This window comes from Poecilia reticulata, chromosome 17 (genome assembly GCF_904066995.2).
Source record: "Poecilia reticulata chromosome 17, P_reticulata-male-v2, whole genome shotgun sequence".
Taxonomy (NCBI): domain Eukaryota; kingdom Metazoa; phylum Chordata; class Actinopteri; order Cyprinodontiformes; family Poeciliidae; genus Poecilia; species Poecilia reticulata.
Genome location: NC_088846.1, coordinates 17,774,775 through 17,792,191, shown reverse-complemented (window position 1 = coordinate 17,792,191; position 17,417 = coordinate 17,774,775). Strand labels below are relative to the sequence as shown.

Genomic DNA, 17,417 nt, shown 5'->3' with positions numbered 1-17,417 from the left:
AATGTTTTAGCAATATTTTCTTTTTCTTTCACCTGACCAGTGCTTTCATCTCAGTTCTTTGTGTCTTTTTTTTTTTAGATGCTGAATCTATTTGTGGCTGTGATCATGGATAACTTTGAGTATCTGACACGAGACTCTTCTATTCTGGGCCCTCATCATCTGGATGAATTTGTTCGCATATGGGGCGAGTATGATAGACTGGCATGGTGAGAATTGGCCTCATTTTTGCTACTGCTTTGCATTTCGATTTGTGAACCAGATCAGTGGTATTTTTCTCTGTAACCAGCAGAGGGCAGTCAAAGAACATGAAATGTCAAAGCTTCAAATTACCTGCAATCTTATAATTACCTTGGTAAAGTACTCAGTTGATAAAGTTTATGCAGCGGACATAAACAGTAAAAGCTTTCATTGATAATTTAGATCAAAACACATTTATGTGTAAGAATGGCCCAGACCTAAATCTACCTTAATTGGAAATCTGTGGTAAGCTTTCAAAATATGGTTAATGTCTCAATCTGAATGAGTTTTAGCTATTCTCCTTTGAAAAATGAGCAAAAGTTTCACAAAGGTTACGTTTTAGATTAGTATTTGGACAAAAAAATTGAAAACCATTTATTATTTTTCTCCCACTTTACAGTCATTCAGTACATTGTGCTGTTGTATCTGAAAAAAGAAAATATTGAATATATTAATAATAAACCTTGTGCTTCTCATTAATCTATCCACTTTCTGCGCTCTCTGTCTCTGTTGTGTTTTCTAAAGTGGGCGTATTCACTACACAGCTATGTACGAGATGTTGACACACATGTCTCCGCCTCTGGGCTTGGGTAAAAAATGTCCCGCTAAGATCGCCTACAAGGTAATAAAAACATAATCATTGTTTTTGTCTGAAACATAGAAGAGATTGAATAACTAAAAAAAATGTGTAAATGTAAACTGTTTTTGGATTTGAGGCAATAGAAATCAGACTGTTTTTGTTCAATTGCTATGGTTTTTTACAAAATAATTTTATTTCCCCTTTTTGTCTTCTTTAGAGGTTGGTGTTGATGAACATGCCCGTGGATGAGGACATGTCTGTCCACTTCACTTCAACTCTAATGTCACTGATTCGCACAGCTTTGGATATCAAAATAGCTCGAGGTCAGAGTCACTGTTAGTTATTATAGTAATTCATGAGTATACATCAAATGAATAATAATAATAAAAAAAGATCAGAATGTACAAAGTATATATTGTCTCAGGGGGGGAGGACCGCATTGCTCTGGATGCTGAGCTACAGAAGGAGATCAGCATCATTTGGCCTTACCTGCCGCAGAAGACCTTGGATCTCCTGGTTCCTATCAACAAAGGTCAGCCTCTAACTGTGGCGGCATTTTTCCATCTGCCACTAAGAGACCAGAGGTGAGGCTTAATGAAGTTTGTCCGCTGCTCCCACAGATACCGACATGACAGTGGGGAAGATCTATGCTTCAATGATGATAATGGACTACTTCAAACAGAACAAAGCAAAAAAGCTGAGGCAACAGCTGGAAGCTCAGGTCAGCACAGCATGTTTCTGTGAACTCTGTTGCACCTTCTATGGAGAGTGAGATTTTTTTTTGTTATATTTGCATTTTCCTTTTCTTTGCTTTTTACTTCATAAAGTCACAGGGTTTCCTTAAAGTTCTGAAAAGTCAGGAATGTAAAAATGACTTTCTTTCATCTTCTGGTCCAAATGTCCTTACCTTTTTTCCTTTTATCTTTCCATTTTTTTTCCTTTGCTCCTTCTTTCTTACCTCATCTCCTAATCCCTCATCCCTGATGACTTTTATTGTTTCTTTCCTTTTCTTGTGTGTCTTACTTTTTTATGTTGTTCCATATATATTCCTTTCTTTCATTCTGCATTTTTGAATACACCTTCCTTATGTTTTTCATTGTTTTCTTATTTTTCCATGGTGACCCACAATTCTCTTTGTGATATTGTAGTCCATTTTATTTGATTCGTCTGTTTGAGGTCTTGCTCTGAAATGCATTCAAGTTGTACCTACACTCAACTCAAATGTTGTGAATTAACTATCAGTAACTATCAAAAGTTTTACATGGCATTATGCCTAGGCTTTCTAAATTATTTATAGGCATAGTAATCTTGCAGTAATCTTGTGTGAAAATGCCTGACTTTGAAGAATGTAAGAAAAATGTTCTCTTTCTCTTATTGTTCTGGCATTCGGCAAAATTGAGAGAGAAAAAATATACAACTGTACGGAAATAAAATAAGTTTAAGTTAAATTTATTATAAATTCCACTGGGTGGGATTCTGTGGCTCACATCATTCTTCAGCAATTGGTCATGGCTCTAAAGATGTGAAGAAACAAAATCTTAACTAAGTTATTTATAAAGTTGTGACCTGTATTTGAGCTGTCATGCATATTTTTGTGTCTTGTTTCAGAAAAGCAACTTAATGTTTAAACGTCTGGACGCCTCCACCCTACCTGAGGACATTCTGTCCAACACCACTCCACTGCCCATGATGGCTCACAGCGCGGGTTCGGCCCTGTGAGTCTGCAAATGTTTGAAAAACATATGTGCAGGATGTGTGGAGCACTGCCGCATGTGTTTGCTTTCTGAATTTATTCCCCCCTATTCCTGTCTCCCGTATAGAACCAGAGGGGGCTTTGTGGCTTTGAGTCCTATCTCACCCCAGGAGCTATTTTTGCCGCCCATAAGCTCAGACACTGATGCCGGTCAGCAGCAGAATGTGGTGAGACAGAGGACAGATGCAACCACCACCACTTTTTAAACGAATAATTAATGAAATTGCTTTAAATATACAATTCAAAGAAGGAAAAAAAAAACAGTATGTAACTTTATGTGATTTTTTATTTTGGGTGAAAATGTTTGTGGCATACATAAGCGGTCACAGATGTTTCAGTGCCTTGCAGAGCACTGCAACGCTGCTTTTTGTGCTCCTGTGTCTTCGCCTTTAGCAGGTTGCAATATAGGAGACAGACTGTCCCGTTGTTGGTGTGTTGCTGGGTCTTTACTGACTGGATGTGCTGGTCTACACTCCCTGCCAGTCGAATGATATCAAAATACTCTGACATACTTTCATTTAAATTTCCAGAGGAATGCATTTGTCCCTCTTGACAGATGTTGTCTGACTTTTAGGATTTGATCTTCCATGACATATTGCTCTTCCAAGCCGAGACACACAGCGTCTGGCAAAAATATTTCTACTCCTTGAACTTTATCCCATGTTGCCACTTTACAAATTAAAAATTAAATGTATTTCAATTGGGATTTTAAGTAACAGAGGTGAGTCCCAGACTTACCTACACTCAACTCATTTTTGAATACTATGGTGTGTAGTTTTCAAAAATATCCAACAGTGTGGCATCCATTTTTATTCAGGTCTCGTTATTCTGACTTGAGTGCATAATTTCCTTCGGAGATTATCTAAATAGCAAATAGTCCATCTGTGTGTAAATTAATCATAGTATAAATACAGCTGTTCTTTTCAGTCCCCAGACATTTGCTAAAGAACGTTAGTGAACACAAACAGCATTCATAAAAACCAAGGAATACAGCAGATAGGTCAGGGGCTCAAGTTGTGGAGAAAGTTTAAAGTAACTGCAAACCTACCAAGATATTTCTGTTCACCTGAAATGACAAGATGGGAAAGGAAAGCATTACTCAGAGACAGCCAAGAGGTCCAAGGTAGCTTTGAATGGGCTGCAGAGAATTTTTAGGGATAAGGTCCCAGTCAAAGTCTAGACACAAATCCAAAAAACAGCTTTCTTTTGGATTTGAGTTCTGAGAAGTTGATATTTACAGATAATAGAAGGAGACAATTGTTTTTTATTAATATACTGATATATTTGGCAATAAAGGATGGGCAAGATATTCCCATCTTCCTAAAATAATGGCCTAAGTAATTTTTTGCCAAAAGTGACTCTTTTTTTTTTTTGCCTAAATCATCTTTTGGCAACAAAAAGGGGTAATTTGTTTTCATTGGGTTTTCAAAAATTAGACCATTATCTTAGGAAGGTGACAATATGCAATGTTTGCAGATGTAGCTGTAGCAAAAGATGATTCTGGAAAGTATTGATGCAGGGAGCTGAAAAATTCTTCGCCATATACCAAAAATGTTAATTGAGGAAAAGATGTGAAAACCCTCCATGCATCATTTTTCTCCCTCTACTTGTATGCGGTTTTTCTACTACATGAATCTCCTTGACCTTTGTGGCTGTAATGTGACAAACATTTCAGATACACTAATACTTTTGCTATGTGCTGAAAATCTCTTTCTCTGTACATTCTTGTCCTTCTTCACTCTACTCTGCTCTTCTCTTTCATAGCCTCACTTTCTCATTTTTCCCTCTCCTCACTAAATCTAACTTTTCAGCTATTAACATGTTTGTGTTAGGCTGAAATGGTTTCTATGGAGATTGTGGCTGAGGCGGCCCTCAGTGATGAAATGGTTTGTTTGACCTTCTCTTCTTTGAGCTGGGCCTCTGCATAGGAGAGGCAGTGCTGTCAGAGACGTGATCGGTGCCCTGTCTTTCCTTGCCCTCCTGTCTAATTTCTGTACTCACATAGGTGGGCGAGTGCATTTGGGGCATTAAAGTCCCATTGGAGCTTCCACTTGGGAGAGGCCTTTGCGTGCGGGCCTCCTCTATGCCGCGTCTGGCCGTAGAGTTGCAGGTATTCAAAATCTTCCATGACATGGCTCCCTGGCTGGATCTTGGCTTCCATGGCTGCATGGGCTCTTAAGCCAAAGTGCTCGGGTTTTTCTCTATGTGCACGGTTTGTCTGTTTTAAATACAGAAGAATTTGGTTGCGAAATTTGCTGCTTTCAGAAGTTGACTGAGGTTCAATGAGCTGTCGGGGTGTCATCCTTGAATGCTGATGGCTAAACTTGTTATGACTTTCATCCCCAAAATAGAGCAAGCTAAACCAAAGGATTCGCTGCACTTTTGCACCAATAAATGCATGAAAACTTACTACTTTCTGTTTTTTCCTAAATCATGGGATGGAGTTTGGTATTTTCTAAATCTACCGTTGTTTTTGTTTGTGGTCACATACAAGCAGGAAGAGGCTAAAGGTGGCTCCATGAAGCGTTCAGTCTCCACGGTTGCAGATCAACGTGTAAACGGTCTCTGGGAGGAGGAGAAAAGCCCTGAGAGAGTGTACCGACCTCGACATAAAAGCTACAAGGCTGCTGGTTAGTCACGTTTTTGTGTGTTCTTGACTATGCTCTGTCCAAGTTATGAATACAAATTTTGTCTCACAAGCAGAAAAGTATAAACTTGCTATCTTTTTTTTTAAAGCTCTCAGCGTGACTTTGAAAAAAAAAAAGGCTATGGATTTAATGTGCATAGACAGCGTTGTTAGAAATAGAACAAAGGAGTTTCAACTGTCATGCTAAAGTCAAATGATCACAATAGACTGCATGACAGGTTATCTTATTAGGAGTGGAGCTTCACACATCTCATGTGATCTTCTTTGTTTAGTTTTTTTTTTCTTCTAACATGATGTCAGGTTTTAAAATTCAAACCCTTTAAGTCCTTCTGCATTCCTGAGACATCTAGAATGCTGCTCCAGCAAAGGGAAGATAGGAGCTTCATATAATTTATGTGGTAGGAGAAATAGAGTGTGATGTGTTGGCACTGATGTGTAACCCTGGAGTGATGACTTTTAAACTGAGCCTTGTCAAGGACAGATATATTTAAACATCCTCCAACGTTTTTAAAACCATCAAATTTTCACGATAGAAGAAGTCGTTATAAAAAATTGAATGTGATAATATCAATGTTCAAAAGCGTTCTAACACCTTACCAACCTATAATCGAAGCTACACAATAATGGTTTACATACCTGAAGGTAATGCAGTTACTTGAATTGTCTGCAAAGTGCCTATATGTCCCTGGAAAACACATAAAGTATGTTTGTATTACAGTGTGTCTGGACCTGGAAAGAAAAAGGAATCATCTTTAATAGTAGCATACCATTTCAAATTAAAATATATAAATATGTCATATATTGTATTAAGCAAATGAGCAAACATTAATTCAAATACCAAAGATTTATGCGTTTAAATGCAGTTTTTGTCGTCCTTTTTAATATATTGTAAGTACTTGGGATATTGAGATCTAACATAGGAGGGAATAACTATGTAATTGATGAAACAACATCACTCCCACAAGGGTTAATCGGCTGGCAATTTGATAAACAGGGCATTTTTGTCACTATGCATAACAGAGGTCCCCAAACTTTTTCCTGTGGGGGGGGGGAGGGCGTTTGTCTTTTGATTTTTACCCAGGAAGCACATCGGCTAAACCGTGAGTGAAACAGCCATTGTCAATCCCAATGGCTGAAAGACTGACTAGTATATATTCCATTGAGGAAACGTAACTACAGCTCCGCGCCTGCCGCAGATATCTCTGCCAGGTTTTCCACAACGATGCAGCAGCAGAGGGGGGCAGACACCCAAAATTTGAGTCATAACAGGTCAATTGAATATGCCAAGTTTAGATTTAACTGAACTGATTACAGTAGTTTCCAAACGGTAACTGTAACAGTAAAAGTGCTGATCCTTCGTGTCTGCTACTAGCATGTGCTAAATGAAAATGGGCGCTTTCTTCTTCTTCTTCTTCAGATTTCAACGGCAGCTTGCATCCATTATTGTTGCACTACTGCCATCCACTGGATCCTAATATCTATGCCTCAAATTCTCATAATGATCCCAGTATTGTTTAAAAAAACCCGAAAAATCTTCTTTTTCCCCTCAATGCTATTTAACTGATCAACAACATTCTCAAATTTCAATTCCCTATTAAAACCTAATTCCATTTTAATGGGCGCTTTCTTCTTTTATTTCCAATTTTGACTTCCAATGATTCACTTCCTGCTAAAGAGCTCCCTGGTGGTTGAAGAAAAATTTTCATATAAGCGGCTTATAGTCCGGAAAATACAGTATATGAAAAAAATCTGAACGCTCTCTGGTATTGTTCAGGGGGCCGGACCAAATGTGGAGGTGGGCCGGATCCGGCCCGCGGGCCGTAGTTTGGGGACCACTGATGTATAGCCTAGTTGTTGTTCAATACAATATAGAGTAGTAGTAGGTACTAATAAAAGAAAATGCTTTCAGTGTTATTATTTTTATTAAATGTGCACATTTATGTTATGTACCAGTGTCACGGTCTGAGCACAGAGAGCGAGGTCGTTCCAAGGAGCATTGTCACCTGCTGTCTCCAGACACGTCTCGCTGTAACTCAGAGGAAAGAAGCTTGCAACCCTCACGTTCCTCCAGCGTAGAACAAGCCCTTCCCCAGGATAAACAGGTGAGTAAAATATACACATCTAGATGCCAAACAACCAAATAAGGTGTTTTTTTTTATATATACTATCAAACTTTTCTGCTACTTTAGCATGTTACCTTGTATATTGACAGTCTCAATAATGGCTCTTTACCCAACCACATCATGTCTGTTGACCAGTTTCAGTGACCAGTGGGGGACGTAGCTAGAATTAGTCAACGTACTAACAGTAGCATTTCTAAGAGTAGAATCACTTTCAAACTGCTAGGACAAAGATTTGGAAAAGAGAGTCGCTGTATCTCAGTGTAAAAGCAAGAAACATTGGTCTCATAAGAAAGCATATGCCTGTCTTAATTAAGAAAATGTAATTTTGTAGTCTTTTTAAATGTAATCGTTTATTCTTATTGCACTGTATTCTTATTATTTCTGCCATAGGTGGTCACTAATTATATGTATTGAAGAAAAGGTGATATGCTGTGTGAGAAAGAGTAGTTGTATTATTTTATAAACATAACCAGTTATAGACTAAACATTTCAACCACTTAGTACATGGAAATGTGGTTGAAATGTCTACTTTGACAGTTTTAGTAAAACTTGTTTTCTGACAGTCTTACTCTCTCTTGCTCTTTTGCAGCCTGAATGAAACACAACCAGGTCTTCATTTGCAGTTTCCTTTTAAATAGCAGTCTAAAAGGCCTTCTAGTGCCTTTTATTGTCTTAACATTCAAAACTGTCAATAAATTTACAATTATTCACTACTTTGTGTCTGTATATCACATTTTTAAAGGTCCTGTAAATTGATGTGAATGAAAAGTCAAGAGTAGCTACTGGATTAACTGATTGTAATTTTTCTTATTTCAGGGTAACAGCTCAGACAGCCCAGTACCGTCCACCTCAGAGTCCAGCACACCCAGCGGCCGACGACCTCTCTCACAAACCCCAACCCGATCTCGCCCTCACATCTCCTATTCCCCTCTTGTGTGTCGCACACAAGCCTCTGCCGGAGAGGATGATGATGAACAAGGCAGCCCAGAGACGACAAGACGGAGCAAGACCTCATGGGAGACCCAAGAAGGAGCTGCGGGAGGGAGGCGGAGTCAGCTTGACATAAACGCGTCCCCGCCTCGACGCTACCCCTCAGAGCCTTTCCTGGCTTCACAAGAAGACGACCACAGCCCGGATCCCTCTGGTCCCATGGAGACATTGACCTTCGAGGCGGCCGTGGCCTGCAGCCTGGGACGCTCAAACACCATTGGCTCAGCCCACCCACGCTGGCGGACCGGCTGGCAGGTCCCCAACGGACACTTTAGGAAGCGTCTGATGCAGACGGCCTCCGCTGCAGGCTGCGACCCCCTCAGCGACACAGAGGAGGACGACAGGTGCTAGGGTCGGGACACACAGCATGGACGAGGACATCGGCACCCTTGAAATGAAAGTCAATGAGTCTCTTTTTTTTTCTTTGCCTTGTCAAGGTTGTGAGCCCTCTGGATGTCGGGCAAATACCTAAAATGACAAAAGACCTTAAAACTTCCTGAAACTGTAGATGCCAACTTACAAAGAACACTGACAATCAATAAGGTCTATTTCCTGATTTGTACTTGATGATACAGAGTAATAATGCATCTCAAGTTGTCACTGAGTAAAGAAAATGACTGAAAACAATGGACCAGGTCATGCCATTTGTGTCAATAGGTATTTTCATTTCTGAAGATGTTTTTAAAAGATTCTGTGTTGCTCTAAAAGGTATTTATCTGTGGGGTGTGTGAATATGTAACTATGTTTTGTTATATTTTTTCTGTAAATAAATCCTGATCATCTCACCATTGCCATGTATTAGAACAGGTCAGTGCAACAAGCCATCATAAAGAGGCAATCTGATACTTTTCCAGGCAGTGATATATTAATAATAAGAGATATACTAATAATGCTGGATTTTTTTTACTGTATGAATGAATGTGCAGAGGTCAACAGTCTAATTTCCCCTCTTCATTTTTCTTTTCTGGTATTTAAGCATTGTAAGTTCACAAATCTGGGATATGGTTAAAAGTAATAGAATGTCATAGAATGATTCGTTTGTGATTTCACTTAATATAATTATTAAATCATGCAATCATCACACCTCGGATCTCTAACTTTGGTCAGTTTTACATCATTTTTATTTCTCAATCCCTTTAAACTCTGAACTTTTTTGGCAAAAAGACTGTGGCAGAAAACTAACATTGCATAACATGCAGAGCAGAAATTTGTCACGGTGAAAAATGAGGAAATGCTTTTCTTCAATTTCTGAGCATTAAAGCATCTCAGAATAATTGAGAGTGCAGTTTTACCACATAATGATCACAAAACTGATCTCCATCTATGATTGTGCGCACTACATGAAGAGCGTGAAACATGAACTATAGAAACTTTGCAGGTACATCATGACACATTTTGCTTCAAAAAATACACATTACTCTAATGCATTTGCAAATAATGTACAGAGAAAAGATGCTGTTTATAACATTTTAAAAAAGGGAAAAATAATTATCTTTGCTGGCAAGCTTTAAAGATGGAATCTTTGGAAATATTCATATTAAGGTTGTGTATTGTTTTATTTGCCTGACAAATAGGTGAAATTATTGAAGCTCTCTTAACCAAAAGATTTTACTTTAAGTTCCAGGAATGCAAATACTCTGTGGGTTCGTATGTGTACAATAGCTGTATATACGAGTAAAGGTGTACTCAAATGGCCATTGTTATTTGAAGTCTTGTCATTTTTACCCTTTTATTAAGTCAAGTAATCTCAGAGTTGGAGACTTTCTGCTTATTATGTTTATCTGCATGCTTTTATCCATATTAATATCAAAACATTAGATTTTTGATATAAATATGTAACAATGTCTACAAAGGAAGGTGATATTCATGCATAGAGGGAACTACAGAAAAAAACTTAATTAGTGATTTTCAAATGCAAACTGTGGCACATATTGATACTAAGAAGAGTAATGCATTAATAGTAAAGAAGAAGAAGAAGAAGAATTAGCCCAAACAAGAGATTTGCTTTTAGTTTAAAATGTTAACAACACATAAACAATAAGTATAAATATTTAAACTTTTGAAGAATTAAAGGAAAAGACACAAAAAATATATACATATATGTAAAAAATATATACATATATGTGAATGTACAGCCAATTCAGTTTTTTTCATAGAGAAAAGTTGTTATAGTTATTATATGCCTATTCTGTTTGTCAATGGAGGGTTGCCTTTTTATGAGCAGACTCATAAAGAGGCAATTTAATACCTTTCAGACAATGGAAAAGTATCACTGACAGTCGTCTCAAACTCAAATCCTCAGGTTCTGGTGTCCTGGAACTTTTAGATGTGTTTCTTGTCCTACACACTGGAATTCAGTGGCTAAACTGCATGCAGTAGAGCTCCGGAGAGCTCTGCTAATGAGCTCTGTTGGAGCCAGGTGTGCTGAAGCAGAGAGACAACTGAAAGTTGTAGAACACCGGCGCTGGAGAGCTGAAGTTTGAGACCACAGCCGTAAGGAGTTCAAAAGACAAACATCCTTGGGGAAGAAGGCTATGTTGGTTGGTGGCAGCTGGTTTTGCAAGTAGCTTTGTAGATATGCCTCATCTGTTTATGTGCTTTTTTTTTTTTTGTTGAAAATAATATATGTAGTAAAACTTAGTAAAAATTACCATACCAGTTAAGTCAACAATAAAATCTATTTTAGTGCATAAAACACAAGAAGACAATAGAAGACAACTGTTCAGAGTAAAATTCAAGTCAATAAATTCAGCATAGAAATAGTACAAAGAGAACCTTTTAGATCCTGCCAAGAGTTGTTGTCAAAATCCTCTTATGTCGTTATTTTGACTGTCAAAAGCTGGAAAGTTTGAGAACTGCTACAGACTCTTTGTTCACTGAATATTTTTTTAAAGCTTTTCATAACAAACCTTCCCTCAGTAAATAATATTTTCTAATCAACAGTTTAAAACAGCAGCAGAAATGAGACATTTTTTAAATTTTATGTGTTGTCTTAAAAAAAAATTACACAATAAGTCAAAAATGGACTTTATGAGTTCTATTTCAACTTATGGAAGTTGAAATACTCAAAAGAAGAATTCTCTAAAACTAGAATACAAAACGTTTAAGTTTAAATTTTTTTCACAGTAGGGTTTACTTAACATCTTAAACATGTAGATTACTTGTGAGGGATTAAAATAGGTGAGTTTTTTTTTTTTTTTTTGCAACCAGCTTCAATGATAGAGATGTGAGGAGGAAAACTAACTTTTTGTCAGATTTAAGTTATTTTTATGGTCCCCAAATTCTGGGACAGAACAAAACAAATCTGAGGAAATAAAATGTAATTCTATGGGGAAATTGGTAAGAATTCTGATATTATACATTTTATTCATAATATAATAAAATACTTTGTTTATTTTCTCCAATGCCTCTAATCTTCTTTCGTAATTATTTTTAAATTATGTTGTAAATACAATCATTTGTAAGCGTTTGTAAGGGGCTGGTCTTGTGTTCCACTCCAGGACGGCTGATGGCGGTGTTTCGCATCTGAGCTGACTTACCAAAAAGAAGAAGAAAGGATAGAGAAGAAACAGCTAGCAAGGAAACAAATTGTTTAATGTTACTCACGAAGTTGAAAGGCGTAAATGATCTTTGAGTCTGTCACTCAGACAGCTCAGTGGGACATCCAAAGTTGCTACTGAGCAATATACTGTATGTAAAAGTGGGAGTCTTTACAAGGAATGAGCGTCACGTATTGAGGAAATCGAGCAGAAAAAAAAGTAGCTATCTGGAGTGCTAACCGCTGTCATCCTCATCAAGGAGAGTTCTTTGTTTTGTTTCTCAGATCCGAGTAATCATGGAACGAAGCTAGTTTATTTTTTTTGTACTGTTGCCACTTAACATGTTTGCAGGAGTTGACTAAGCATGACAGAAATGTTAATGTTGATATAAACCCGAGTAGTCGATCATTCCTGGGACTAAAACTAACATTAGCCGACCCAGAGCAAGTTTAGCAGCATAGTTGTGATTTTTAACGTCGGCCCTGAAAAGGACTGGAGGCACGGAAATATGGGCAACTGTCTGAAGTCCCCAACATCCGACGACATCTCTCTGCTCCATGAGTCCCAGTCAGACAGGGCGAGTTTCGGCGACGGGACAGATCCCGATCTGGAGCCGCCTCCTCCGTACCAGGTGAGGATCTTCAATCGTTCTATTGCTCCTTTAATATCCTGAGGAAAAACATTTTTTTTTTTAGAAAAGGGTTGGCTAGCACATGTTAACCAGTAGTTACGCTACTAGTTGGTTTTCCAGTAATTCTGCTAACATGGCGTGTTTATAGCTTCAGGTTTGTGGCCTCATTTGACTTCACTTATACTCAAAATTGTATTTAAATAGGCAAAAATATTGTTTGTTTTCATTGTTATTCCCGCAGGGCACATGCATGTAAACATTTCTGTCTGCAACAGCGCTTGTATTTTTCCGTGTCTGCCCTCTCAGTCTGACCCCGTCGGACCTGATGTCGTGTTGACACAGGTGAATATGTGTGTTTGGTTCTTGGTCTGCCACTAGGAGCAGGCTCACATGCCCATGTACCACCCAACACCCAGTCAGGCCCGTCTGGCCACCCAGCTGACGGAGGAGGAGCAGATCCGCATAGCTCAGCGCATCGGCCTCATCCAGCACCTCCCAAAGGGCGTTTATGATGGAGGACCAGACGGTTCAGAGAAGAAGATCAGAGAGTAAGCATTTATACTATGTGGAAAAATGGATAGGAGTTGCCAGACATCACACTTGTGGTTGTCTTGGAGACCCCTGTGTGTCTTTTCATACCTTAAAGTTTTGATTTATACATATTTTGTTAACACGAAATGTTTTCTTTATGATGAAAGCTTTGGGTGTTTGCACAGAAGGTAGAAACAAAATGAAATTAGGCAATAAGTTAGATCAACACTTAGTATTTAACATCTCCTTTTTGCAATATTTTTTGTTTACGACGATGCAATTTATTACAATAATTCCTGTCTTGCAGCTGTGCTTGTTGCCTCTTTTAGAGCCACAATAAAAGACATTTAATTAAATTATCACAATATGTTCTCCTAAAATCCTGGGTCTCATTGTCTTTATTTGATTCGTTTTTTCAGGTGTGTGATCTGTATGCTGGACTTTGTTTATGGAGACCCCATTCGGTTTTTGCCATGTATGCACATCTATCACATGGATTGTATAGACGACTGGCTGATGAGATCCTTCACCTGCCCCTCCTGCATGGAGCCTGTGGATGCCGCCCTGCTCTCCACCTACGGACCAACCGACTTCTCCCCCGATGCTTAGGTCAAACTCGACCCCTTCCTCCCCCGCCGCAGCAAACCCCAAACCTAACAGCTGCCCTCTTGTGGAGTGAGAGGAGTTTAGAGATGTATCGTTTACCTTGCACTTTTGGAAATTTAAAAAAAAAAAAAAAAGAAATTACTCGCCCAATGTTGGCCTTTCATTCTTCCAAGGTCTGATGCTAATTTAAGCTGGTCTTAAAACATCAGTTACGAGTCAGAAACGGTTCCCCTGCATGGTTGTGCTTCTGTGTGTTTGTTTCGCCCAGGTTGTGTCGTGTGTAGCAGCAGGTTAAAGAACACATTGGAATTGTGATTGTGTGTGTGTGTGTGTGTGTGTGTGTGTGTGTGCGTGCGTGCGTGCGTGCGTGCGTGCGTGTGTGTGTGTGAGCTCGGTGGTAAATGAACATTTTCACTTGAGCTGGTCTCGCTTCACCATAACTTTTGTCACTTGATAAAAAAAAAAATGGATTCAAATGAACGTATAGTTTACCAAATTACTGACTCTTAAGCTTAACGATTGGAATATGTTTCTGCAACACTGATCTCCTTAACATGCTCCAACTTAAAATGACCCTATCCTTCCGTGGTGTGCAAATACTAAGACATACACTTGTCAAGTCCAGATTCCAAACAATACACATAAATATAACATAAGTCACTCAGTATAATAGACTGCATATTTGTTACATGAATGTTGCACCAGATGATGTTCAGGTTGTCTGTCAAGGGCTGATTTGTGCATGGACAAGGAGTGGGAGGAGTCAGTCAAACTTTAGAATCGCTTGCACACACCTTTCATCTGATCAGAGATTTGCACTTTACTTAAAGGACATTATCTAAAACAACATATTAATATATTTACCTTATAACCTTGCACTATCAAAACTTTCTTTTATCTCCTGAGACGCAGGAGTTATATAGCGGATAAAAGATATTTCCCCACTGTCTGTAGTGAGTAAGCCTGAAGATGCATTTCATAAAATCTATGATCCAGCAGTGTGAACGTCTGTTTTGTTTTTCGTATTTTAATTTAGATTTTCCCTTTTTTTCTGTTTAAGAGAAGGGACAGAGGCTTGCTTGAGGTGAAGGGAGTAGTTTGACACTTTCAGATCAGGAGTTTCCTGAAAGAGTGATGGTGTCAGGCGTGTGCTGCAAGACAAGCGTGTGCTTTTGTAGCAAACAAATAAAAATGAATATATTGACTTGTCAAAGTGTAAAATAAAACAGCACCATCCATCTGTCTGCCAGATGTTTACTATGATTTTGATTTGTTTGTTCTTTTTTTGTTTTTCATCCGTGTTCTTCTTTGTGTGTTTTTTTTTTTTAAGTTGGAAGGAGTCTTTTCTTGTGCAGTCAGTCTTCTTCTAGAAACTCTAGTTATTTTAATTGAGATGCACTAATCAGCATTTTTCTGACCAATACAGATTTGCAGGGTTTTCTGTGTTGCCCTGTGTTGAACTTGTGGCCTGTTCAGGGTGAACACCACCTCTTACCTAATGACCACTAGGGATAGACAGGAGCTCCCACTTTGCCCTCCATGTGTAAAAATGTATCGACCGTGGATAGGTGGATGCTTTTTTTTTTTTTTTTTTTGATTGTAGAACTTGATACAGCTATTTGTTTTGAGCCCAACAGAAAATTACGGTATGACAGTGTAATCCTAATTTGTGCAATAAAGCATATATCCCAATTTTTTTTTTCTAAATTTGGGCAAAAAAAAAAGTGCATCAAAATACAGGATATTAGTTGATTTGTTAATTGAATTGTGAGAGTTCTTAGTTTTGATGCATTTAAGAGAAACAAATGCTTCAGTAATTGACCTGCCAATCAATAATCAAAGCTGATCAAGGGAAAATTGACTGATGGGTGCATCTCTACATCTCGGCAAGCCAAGTTAAACTTTTCACGTGTTTAACATAAGAAGCTATATTCATTTATTAAGCATAAATGTTTTGTTTTACTCTAAGTCACTGTAGCAGTAGTTACCATAGTTGTTCATCTGATTTGTAGCATTATGCAATTGTTTTTTTTTGTTGTCTTTTTCAGTTTAACTGTGTTTTTATTTCACATTTGTGTTAAATCCACTGCACATTTAGTACATTTACTAGCTAGCTTGTACACTGTTTTTATGTGCAAACCTCTGTCCCAGTATTGAGACTTCTTTTGTGGTGTAAGAGGTAAAAGTGAGACGTAATGATTTCCTCTTGCTTTTCCTTTATTGTTTTTCAGTTTTAACTTCATTCTGAGCATTTCTTGTAATCGTTTTATTTCTGTCCCTTTGGAAAGGCTAAGTGCTTGTGTAAACAATAAATTGGAGAGAAACTATTTGTGGTTTTTATTTAAAATACCCACACTCTTTCTGTTATGTCATACATCACCAAAAACACCCAATATCCAATTGGATGAATTTGCTACATTGTGATTACAAACCTGGAACACAACAGAATGCACAAATGCTAAATAGCTGAGCCTTTCATTAATGCAATCCTGAAATCTGGCAGCGAAGTGAAAAGTGTGACTACATAATCAGGGCTTCTGTGTTGCACCATGGCAGCACCAGTTTGGAATTTTAATCCCTTATTTTCCATGTTTTTGCTGCTTCTATCCAATATGTTTGTGTATGTTAAGTGAATTTACGACGCATGATTGGTTTGGCAAATCATTCTTCTCAGATTTACACCATCACTTGGTATGAAAATATTACACTGCAGACATCGCTCTTTAAATTTGTGCAAGATTTTGAGACGTATGACTGAAAAATTGCAAATAGAATCCAATTAAAGTGCATGCTAAGAGTTTGAATGTGCAAATGGTGGTCATGAATCTCAAATCTATTTATTGGCTTTAATGATGCAGCTTTTGAAGTGATAAAGAAAATCTAAATTTTCTGGCATAACTGTGTCTATGCCAATCTCATCTATGCAGAGTTCTTAAATTTGAAAGCTTAAAGCTTACCGATTTAGAACAAGATCTTCCTTTTTTGGTCTGCATCTTCTAAAGTACATTGCAATGTGTTTCATACTTTATTCTAACTTTGACTCATTTTCCAGGTCATGACAGGTTGATGTTTTCTTTGCTGTTTCTGATCCTTTTCTATGATTTTTTATTTCCAATTAGGTTTGAATTAACTTGCTAAAGCTTAGGATCTTTGCAAGTCTGATTTTGGAAAAGTATGGAATTTTGACATGAAAACTGTTTAGAACCCTTGCAGAAATATTACATTTAATTTGTTCTTTTGGTTCTTTTGTTGCCTTTGTGCTCTGTTTAGCTGTATTACTTTTCAGCATTTAACTGAATTATGAAATTTTCGAAACAATTCTAGAATTATTTCTTTAGCAATATTTACATGTTGTCATAACATAATGTCTGTATACAAACTTCTAATTCTGCTGAAATCTTTGCAGTCCCATGCTCAAAAACCATTGCTTCAAATTATGGTATTGTCATCTTCTTTAAATGCCTGTTTTCCATCATTGAAGAACAGGTTTTACTTGATTGGAGCTGTTATAAGTGACATTAGGGTCAGTAAGAGTCATTATTTACTATCGATGGAAAGCCATCCCTTTAAATGAGAGATATGTGTAGGCAACATTTCTCATTTGTTTGCTCTTTTTACTCTAATAAGATATTTTTTTGACAGGGAACGGGTTGCTATTACTTCTCTGCCTTGTTTGCACTTCTGTTTATTCTTGTTGATCTCATGGTTGCTTTCCTTTTTTTTTTAGATTTCATATTGATTTGGCTTCTCCTGAACTCAATGCTTTCCATCTGAATACAT

General features: G+C 37.8%; 2 protein-coding genes across 6 annotated transcripts in view; both read left to right on the top strand.

The window, feature by feature from the left end:
* Positions 1–10,025, top strand: part of cacna1eb (calcium channel, voltage-dependent, R type, alpha 1E subunit b) — a 64,103-nt gene extending 54,078 nt beyond the window's left edge. For 2 of the 5 annotated variants that reach the window (XM_008434231.3, XM_081598341.1), the window contains 11 exons: positions 79–206; positions 763–859; positions 1,035–1,140; positions 1,242–1,349; positions 1,438–1,538; positions 2,426–2,532; positions 2,638–2,737; positions 4,576–4,680; positions 5,065–5,200; positions 7,171–7,319; positions 8,157–10,025. In XM_008434231.3, the coding sequence (XP_008432453.2) occupies positions 79–206; positions 763–859; positions 1,035–1,140; positions 1,242–1,349; positions 1,438–1,538; positions 2,426–2,532; positions 2,638–2,737; positions 4,576–4,680; positions 5,065–5,200; positions 7,171–7,319; positions 8,157–8,681 (1,662 nt within the window). In that variant the 3' untranslated portion in view covers positions 8,682–10,025. The remainder of the gene's footprint in view (positions 1–78; positions 207–762; positions 860–1,034; positions 1,141–1,241; positions 1,350–1,437; positions 1,539–2,425; positions 2,533–2,637; positions 2,738–4,575; positions 4,681–5,064; positions 5,201–7,170; positions 7,320–8,156) is intronic. The other 3 variants (XM_081598338.1, XM_081598340.1, XM_081598339.1) reach the window with 3 other exon arrangements.
* Positions 10,026–11,830: 1,805 nt separating this feature from the next.
* LOC103479671 (RING finger protein 11-like) lies at positions 11,831–15,964 on the top strand. Its single transcript, XM_008434225.3, has 3 exons — positions 11,831–12,500; positions 12,879–13,048; positions 13,451–15,964. Exons 1-3 carry the CDS (start codon positions 12,378–12,380, stop codon positions 13,638–13,640), a joined length of 483 nt encoding a protein of 160 aa, XP_008432447.1. The 5' UTR covers positions 11,831–12,377; the 3' UTR covers positions 13,641–15,964.
* Positions 15,965–17,417: the final 1,453 nt, after the last annotated feature.